This window comes from Salvelinus sp. IW2-2015, linkage group LG8 (assembly GCF_002910315.2).
Source record: "Salvelinus sp. IW2-2015 linkage group LG8, ASM291031v2, whole genome shotgun sequence".
In the NCBI taxonomy this organism is placed as follows: domain Eukaryota; kingdom Metazoa; phylum Chordata; class Actinopteri; order Salmoniformes; family Salmonidae; genus Salvelinus; species Salvelinus sp. IW2-2015.
The window spans coordinates 4,164,056-4,173,642 of record NC_036848.1 but is presented as its reverse complement, the minus strand read 5'-3'; the positions used below and the strand labels follow the sequence as shown (position 1 = coordinate 4,173,642).

At 43.2% G+C, this 9,587-nt stretch overlaps 1 protein-coding gene across 1 annotated transcript in view; it reads left to right on the top strand.

Moving 5' to 3' along the window:
* Positions 1-6,160, top strand: part of gpc3 (glypican 3) — a 28,382-nt gene extending 22,222 nt beyond the window's left edge. Inside the window, exons 2-3 of the mRNA XM_023991987.2 lie at positions 4,885-5,046; positions 6,120-6,160. Of these exons, the coding sequence (XP_023847755.1) occupies positions 4,885-5,046; positions 6,120-6,160 (203 nt within the window). The remainder of the gene's footprint in view (positions 1-4,884; positions 5,047-6,119) is intronic.
* Positions 6,161-9,587: the final 3,427 nt, after the last annotated feature.

Sequence of the window (9,587 nt, the reverse complement as noted above, 5' to 3'; positions counted from 1 at the left end):
CCAGAGGAGGAGGACTATAGTAAAGGAGAAGAGGAGGAGGACCAGAGGAGGAGGAGGACTATAGTATAGGAGAAGATGTGGAGAACCAGAGGAGGAGGAGGACTATAGTAAAGGAGAAGAGGAGGAGGACTATAGTAAAGGAGAAGAGGTGGAGAACCAGAGGAGGAGGAGGACTATAGTAAAGSAGAAGAGGAGGATGTTGGTCCCAAGCAGTCTGTCTTGTCAGAAAGGCTTTATTTAGAATGTGTCATTTTTAGGTTTTAATTTTCCCTGCAGACTACCTTGACTTATTCCCCACTGCTCTCAACTTCTGTAATGAAATACATTTATCATCTGCAAAATGGCAGATGAAACTGTCTGTTTTGCTGAAGATAATTGCTAAATCCTCTAGTCTCTCTTCCCCTCCACACGCGCTTACCTCTCCCAGGGTGGTATTGACAGTTTAATCATTTTGTCCCTGCAGTCTGAAATTAACTTGATTTTATCTGTCAGGACTCCTTTGAAGCTATTGATTTAAGATATTAGGCCAGTCAGTGTGCATACTGAAGGTGCTTGTTGACCGATATATGGGAGGAGAGTCATTATATCTTTCAGTCTGATGTGGCCCTGAACCCACCTGTGAGTTAGCTAGCTACAGTATGTATGATTGCAATAAAGATTATTGGTGTCTTTTTTTCAGTAAAATTATTTATTACWAAGTGCCTGTCTCCTCTGCTTTACTGGCCATTCTAGCTCCTTTCCATGTTACCTTAATGTGTTTTGTATTTTCATTACTGCCTGGGCTCCATCCAATATCGATTTGAGCTCTGAAGATCTATTGTTGAAACAGATCGAGGAGAAAAAAGCATTTCTGTTATACCGTGCAACAATTACCCTTTCCTATGGATTGTGGTATCAACCCCTTTACCTTACATCATATTCTGCATTGATTTTGTGTCATTTCTCAGAATAAAAAACCTGTCTGCTAGTACGCCCTGCCTCAACCACAGTTCTACCAACCCTGCCTCAACCACAGTTCTACCAACCCTGTCTCAACCACAGTTTTACCAACCCTGTCTCAACTACAGTTCTACCAACCCTGTCTCAACCACAGTTTTACCAACCCTGTCTCAACCACAGTTCTACCAACCTTGTGTCAACCACAGTTTTACCAACCATGTCTCAACCACAGTTCTACCAACCCTGTCTCAAGCACAGTTCTACCAACCTTGTGTCAACCACAGTCTTACCAATCCTGTTCAAGCACAGTTCTACCAAACCCTGTCTCAAGCACAATTTCTTACCAACTGTGTTTCCAAGCACAGTTTTACCCAAGTCCTGTCTCAACCACAGTTCTACAACCCTGTCTCAAGCACAGTTCTACCAACCTTGTGTCAACCACAGTTTTACCAATCCTGTCTCAACCACAGTTCTACCAACCTTGTGTCAACCACAGTTCCTGATGTTTGTTTATTGTGCTATCAATCAGCCAGTGTTGGGTAGTTCTCTCAGGTAGATCTGTTAAACAAGCCCTCACCCTCCTCTGCAGGTTACTATTCGGTTTTTCATGGAAGTGAGAGAGGTGTGATTGTGAATGTGATTCCGAATGTAAATATGATTGTAAATATGATTGTGAATGTGATTGTGAATGATTGTGAATGTAAATATGATTGTGAATGTGAATGTGATTCCGAATGTGAATGTGATTGTGATACTGATTGTGATTGTGAATGTGAATGTGCGTCATGCCTACTTGTTCGTCAGGTCTGCACATTTCTGCTCCACTTTACGTAACTCTACCTGTAGTGCATTACAATGTGGCGGAGGCTGCGCAACCGAAGGTAACTAGCTCCTTTTATTTTTGGACAGAGTGGGCTCTACTACTTTTGAAGATTAATATAATATTAACATTTAAATGTTATTCACATTTTGGTACATACAGCATATCAGCCAAACTATGACCCCAAATTGTATTTAAGAGCATGCCATGTCTCAGCCGATAGCAGGCACAACACTAACACCTCAGGTGATGTAACAGAGTGTAAACAACAACATATGTGAAAATTATAAGAAATTCTAAAACAGTTTGACAATCCTGTTTGTATGCTTTCAAATTATATCAAACTCAACTGTGTATTTTTTTCAGTGATGAATGCATGGTTTTTCATGGCAGGGTGGGGTTTGCAAAATGGGTCAACTTTGAGCACCTCTATCTCCTGAATGTTTCAGTGTTCAGGTCCAAAAAGTGAATTTCTAACACTCTACCATGGCTAAACATGTATGGAAGGTTTTGTTCATATCAACCAGTTTTTCCCAGTGGGAGGTGAGTTCTTGATTCACAGTGTTTATCAGAGCACCCCACACATACAGTGGGGAGAACAAGTATTTGATACACTGCCGATTTTGCAGGTTTTCCTACTTACAAAGCATGTAGAGGTCTGTCATTTTTTATCATAGGTACACTTCAACTGTGAGAGACGGAATCTAAAACAAAAATCCAGAAAATCACATTGTATGATTTTTAAGTAATTAATTTGCATTTTATTGCATGACATAAGTATTTGATCACCTACCAACCAGTAAGAATTCCGGCTCTCACAGACCTGTTAGTTTTTCTTTAAGAAGCCCTCCTGTTCTCCACTCATTACCTGTATTCACCTGTCTCTTATACACATCTAGATGTGTATAAGAGACAGCCTGTTAGTTTTTCTTTAAGAAGCCCTCCTGTTCTCCACTCATTACCTGTATTAACTGCACCTGTTTGAACTCGTTACCTGTATAAAAGACACCTGTCCACACACTCAATCAAACAGACTCCAACCTCTCCACAATGGCCAAGACCAGAGAGCTGTGTAAGGACATCAGGGATAAATTGTAGACCTGTACAAGGCTGGGATGGGCTACAGGACAATAGGCAAGCAGCTTGGTGAGAAGGCAACAACTGTTGGCBCAATTATTAGAAAATGGAAGAAATTCAAGATGACGGTCAATCACCCTCGGTCTGGGGCTCCATGCAAGATCTCACCTCGTGGGGCATCAATGATCATGAGGAATGTGAGGGATCAGCCCAGAACCTGTCTCTTATACACATCTAGATGTGTATAAGAGATGAGTACAACCCCAAGAACACCATCCCAACCGTGAAGCATGGAGGTGGAAACATCATTCTTTGGGGATGCTTTTCTGCAAAGGGGACAGGACGACTGCACCGTATTGAGGGGAGGATGGATGGGGCCATGTATCGCGAGATCTTGACCAACAACCTCCTTCCCTCAGTAAGAGCATTGAAGATGGGTCGTGGCTGGGTCTTCCAGCATGACAACGACCCGAAACACACAGCCAGGGCAACTAAGGAGTGGCTCKGTAAGAAGCATCTCAAGGTCCTGGAGTGGCCTAGCCAGTCTCCAGACCTGAACCCAATAGAAAATCTTTGGAGGGAGCCGAAAGTCCGTATTGCCCAGCGACAGCCCCGAAACCTGAAGGATCTGGAGAAGGTCTGTATGGAGGAGTGGGCCAAAATCCCTGCTGCAGTGTGTGCAAACCTGGTCAAGAACTACAGGTCTTGACCAAACGTATGATCTCTGTAATTGCAAACWAAGGTTTCTGTACCAAATATTCAGTTCTGCTTTTCTGATGTATCAAATACTTATGTCATGTAATAAAATGCAAATTAATTACTTAAAAATCATACAATGTGATTTTCTGGATTTTTGTTTTAGATTCCTTCTCTCACAGTTGAAGTGTACCTATGATAAAAATTACAGACCTCTACATGCTTTGTAAGTAGGAAAACCTGCAAAATCGTCAGTGTATCAAATACTTGTTCTCCCCACTGTATTTTGTTTTATATTTCTTTGTAACTTTGATTTAGTTGAAGGTAAACTATTCAACAAGGTCAACGGTTGTGTTTGAGGGTAGCCTTGATACAAGTCAGACCATAATCTTTATTTACCTTTTCACATTAAAATAATTTCTTTGGTGCAATTCTTCTTTGATCCGGGCATATGTGTACAGTGTCCGACGAAAACATCCTTGTCACTTCAATTTCTCTTTCAATGACTTACATGTCCACCTTTCAAAAGAACCCTGCAAATCCAATTATGACGTCTATTTCTAAACAACCTTCAGAAGCAGTGGTCATGATGAAAGCTGTTAGCGTATCAACCTACCATTTGTCATGTCTTTGAGTATTTCACACAGGCAGGATGTTCCTGTGAAAGGGATTTGTCTGACCTCTTTCACCACTCAGCTTTACAAGTTTCAAAAGGAAAACAAAAGCTCACAGTCTTTCCACACATTCTCATGTTTGTCAGATGACTTACTACATGCAAGTCAAGAGATAAGATGGGTTTAATTCCATCTCATGGTTGGGGAAATCTTCACAWTCTTTACTCACTGTGAACAGGAACTACAGCCCTGGTGCAATTATTTGCAAGCAGGGAAATGGAATTAAATTAATTGTAATTAAAGGGTTCATTTGAATTTAACTTTTYAGTTTCAATGTAAAGTTTCAGGTGCGCTAAAACACATAGTAGTCCTCAGAGGAGGCTGGACTCCAGTTGGAAATGCAAGCTGTTTGCTGCCCTGCTCACATGGTAGCTAGACTCAATTCGCAAATGTGATCTCTTGTAAACAAACTGCAGCTCTGGGTAGACCTTGCCTATACTGTAGGTACAGATCTAGGATCAGCTTACCCTCACCGAATCGTAACTTTCAATAGTAGTGGGAAACACTCAACTGACCTTAGATCAGTGTGTTTGGGCAACTTCATCCACGGTTGCGTCCCAAATGCCACCCTATTCTCTTAATAGTGTGCAACCTTTGACCAGGGCCCATAGTGCACTGTAAATATAATAGGGTGCCATTTGGGACGCACAAATGTCTCTCCTGCCTCCTCTTGTCCAGGTGCAGACCTGCAGGTGTGCCAGCCCAAGGGCCTGACTTGCTGTTCCAGGAGGATGGAGGAACGTTACCAGATGACTGCCAGGCAGAATATGGAGTCAGGCCTGCAGACAGTCAGCGCACCGCTCAAACTCCTCATCATCCAGAACGCAGCTGTCTTCCAAGGTGAGAATGTTTCTAATGTGTGTCTTGACTGTTGTCCATCATACACACTTATCCAGAGCCATTTACAGGAGCAATTAGGATTAAGTGCCTCGCTCAAGAGCACATTCAAAAAATGCACCTAGTCAGCCCAGGGATTCAAACCAGCAACCTTTCAGTTACTGGCCCAACACTCTTAACCGCTATGCTACCTGCCGCCCCAACATCTCATTTGAACTTGGGTGGAGTCATGACGACAATTTAGGAGGATCAGAACAGTAGTTTCCTGTCTCAACTAGGCTATCACCATCTTGCTTTGCCCTTCTTCAAAATGGTTGCTGCTGCTTAATGAAAATGTATTGCATTTTCAGTACATGTTTAGGTTTTTAAGATAGATTTTTCAGTTACTGAGATACTGTTACTTCTCAGTATGCAGTCTGTTCTGTATGACAAGTGTTTAGTGCCAGAGAGTTTTGACATACAAGAGAACGTGGACCCACAGGACTATACTTTACAATGGGTACACTCTTGTAGCTACTAGCATGACACGCCATCATCTTGACATGCCAATTAAAAGTTGATGTATAATGTGGAGCAAAGGGCTTGGCTGACTTGGTTGTAAGCTACATGCTAACAATGTTAGAGACGGCCACTGTGGTTGACTCCAGTTCCCTAGAAGAAGCTCGATGCTAATTGGTTTAGGATAGGACTTGAAACAACTCCCTAAACAACCCACCGAGTGGAATCAATACTAGAACATGCTGGTCTTGTCCTGTTTGATCTCTTTCTCTCTACCCCCCTCTTTGTCTCTCTTTCTCTCTCCTGTCCTCTCTGTCTCTCTTTCTCTATCCCTCTAATCCCCCCTTCTCTCTCTTTCTCTCTCCCCTCCTCTCTGTCTCTTTCTATCTCCCCTCCTTCCTGTCTCTATCTCTCTCCCTCCCTCCCTCTTTCTTTCTTTCTTTCTTTCTTTCTTTCTTTCTCTCCCTCTCTCCCTCTCTCTTTACAACTCTCTGTCTCTTTTCTATTGGGAATTGAGTACATGCCTTCTTTGCAATCTTCTGTGCTCCTCCGTCTCTTTTGTTCTTTTGTGCACTCAGATCAAAGGCCTTCCCCCTCTCCATCTCCCATCTTGGAGTAGTATTCTCTCTCTCTCTCCCCCTCTCCTCCTCTCCTCCTCCCCCCATCACCTGCCTCTCTTAACTCAGACTGCATCAGAGGTTTGCCCTTTTGAAGTAAACTTTGCCGAACAATGGTGAAAGTAATGACTCTGTCACGGGTTTTTCGGGGGCTGTTCAAATGACAAGCTGCTTCTGCATCGGGAGTAACAAGGAATAGATCTTCTATTCCCTCATACCTGTTGATTAGAAACAGGTATCATCAGGAATCTCCATATAGAGAGTTATTTATTTAGTCTGTTTCCCTCTGTAAACTGTGTTCTGTGATGTAAGTATGACCTCTCAAAAACAGCTTGACATTCCATAAGCCTTCAAATCAAATAACATTTTATTTATCACATGCTTCGTAAACAACAGGTGTAGAGTAACAGTGAAATGCTTGGTAAACAACAGGTGTAGACTAACAGTGAAATGCTTCGTAAACAACAGGTGTAGACTAACAGTGAAATGCTTGGTAACAACAGGTGTAGACTAACAGTGAAATGCTTGGTAAACAACAGGTGTAGACTAACAGTGAAATGCTTGGTAAACAACAGGTGTAGACTAACAGTGAAATGCTTGGTAAACAACAGGTATAGACTAACAGTGAAATGCATACTTTCCAACATGTAGAGTTAAAGATAAAGATAATAATAATAATAATTTAAATAGTGACACAAGGAATAAATACACATTGAATAACAAATACCAATAACAAGTAAAAAATAACATGGCTATATACAAGGAGTACCAGTACCGAGTTGATGTGCAGGGGTACGAGGTAATAACATGGCTATATACAGGTAGTACCAGGACCGAGTTGATGTGCAGGGGTACGAGGTAATAACATGGCTATATACAGGTAGTACCAGGACCGAGTTGATGTGCAGGGGTACGAGGTAATTGAGTTAGCTATGTACATACTGTATAGGTAGGGGTAAAGTGACTAGGCAACAGATGGATAATAAACAGTAGCAGCAGTGTATGTGGTGAATATGAAAGTATGTGTGCGTGTGGTGTCACTATGCATGTGTGCTCATGTTATGTGTGTGTGTGGGCATGTGTAGCGCGTGTGTGTATGTGTGTGTTGGGGTGTCAGTGTAAGTATGTGTGAGTGTGTGGGTAGGGTCCAGTGTATGTGCATAGAGTCAGTGCAAGAGAGTTAGTGTAAAAAAGGGTCAGTGTCAGGGTAGCTATTTGATTAGCTATTTAACCAGTCTTGTTTAGCAGTCTTATTTAGCAGTCTTGTGGCTTGGGGTTAGAAGCTGGTCAGGGTCCTGTTGGTTCCAGACTTGGTGCATCGGTACCGCTTGCCGTGCAGTAGCAGAGAGAACAGTATATGGCTTGTTTTTGCTTTGACAATTTGGGGTCTTCCTATGACACGCCTGGTATAGAGGTGCTGGATGGCAGGGAGCCTGGCCCTCATCCTCCTGTGGGGGAAGAGGCACTGTTGTGCCCTCTTCACAACTGTGTGGGTGTGTGTGGAACATGTTTAATTCCTTAGTGATGTGGACACCAAGGAACTTGAAGCTCTCAACCCATTCCACTACAGCCCCGTCGACGTGGATGGGGGTGTGCTCGCCCCTCCATTTCCTGTAGTCCACGATCAGCTCCTTTGTCTTGCTGACGTTGTGGGAGAGGTTATTGTCTTGGCCAGGTCTCTGACCTCCTCCCTGTAGGCTGCATCATCGTCATCGATGATCAGTCTTACAACTGTTGTTTCGTCAGCTAACTTGATGATGGTGTTGGAGTCGTGCGTGGCCACGCAGCCGTGGGTGAACAGGGAGTACAAGAGGGGACTAAGCATACACCCTTGAGGGGCCCCCATGTTGATGGTCAGTGTGGCYGTTGTGTTGTTGCCTACCCTCACCGCCTGGGGGCAGCCCTTCAGGAAGTCCAGGATCGAGTTGCAGATGGATGTGTTCAGTCCCAGGGTCCTGATGTTGGTGATGAGCTTAGAGGGGACTATGCTGATCTGTAGTCAATGAACAGCATTTCTTAAATAGGTATTCCTTTTGTCCAGGTGGGTGAGGGCTTGTGGAGTGCAATAGAGATTGCGTCATCTGTGGATCTGTTGGGTGGATCTGAAGTGGGTCCGTCCAGGATGTCTGGGATGATGATGTTGATGTCAGCCATGACCAGCCTTTCAAAGAATTTCATGGCTATTGATGTGAGTGCTACAGGGCGATAGTCATTTAGGCAGGTTACCATCGCATTTTTGGGCACGAGGACTATGGTGGTCTGCTTGAAACATGTTGGTATAACAGGGATAGGTTGAAAATGTCAGTGAAGACACTTTCCAGCACATGTTTTGAGTACGCGTCCTGGTATTCCGTCTGGCCCCGCAGCTACGGAGAGCAAGATCACCTAGTCATCTGGGAACAGCTGTTGCTCTCAAGCATGGTTCAGTGTTGCTTTCGCACCATTCCTTTCTTTTTGGAGAGCAGAATTCCGTCCTCCTTTTTTTATAGGATTTATTCAGACAYTACAGAACAAGATGGGGAAGTAGGGCAGGAGCAGAGATAGCTAACTGGAAAGGCGGTCTGGGGTATCGAACTCACAACCTTCAGGGCTCTGTCCTTGGAGTTACCACTCAACTACACAACTATACAACTTTTACCTATTGGCTGTCTGTTAACATTGCAGGTGTTCCAACGAATGTAGACCGTCCTCGGGTACACCTTGGTGTGTTGGAAATGTTCACAACTTTCTTGTGAGATCTCTTTGTGACATCATGCTATGGGGGTCTGATAGCTATTACTTTGAATGAGCAGTGGTATCCCCATTTTCTGGTTCAGAGCCAAAACCTGTGCTGTTATATGATGCTCTGCTGGGCTACAAGTTTGAGGATGAAGTTTGATTTWGTGGAATGATATCAGCAAAATATTTGCATAATGATAAAGTATGATAGTCAGATGGCAGCATGTACTTTGACTTGATGGACCAGCCAAATTCATATTGATTCATCATTACCTCCATCCTCTCACTCTCAATGATTGCCTCTCTCACTGAAAGGCCTGATGTTGTCCAAGTTGTTTAAAATTGACAATCCTTCAACCTTAGTAGGACAGCGGATGCTAATCTTGAACTCTAATCTTTTGAAAATGAAAAGCTGATGCAGGCATGCTGAGAATTTAATTTCCTCAATTATGAAATATGATATTTCTGATGAACTTGTTATTATCGTCAGCTGCTGCAAGCCTTTGCCGAGCCTGAGGTTGGTTCTATATTTTCTTTTTTTTTTATCCCGGTGAAGTGTCTTGGGTGATTATTATTATAGTAGCCTACCTTATGGAGTGAAAAGTGCCTCAGAGAGAAGGAGAGTTGTCAACTCGGTCAGCCGCACTAAAAAGCTAATCAGTGGAGGAGTTTGGTTTTGCCATGTCCTTCAAAGTGACTGACATCTCCAGT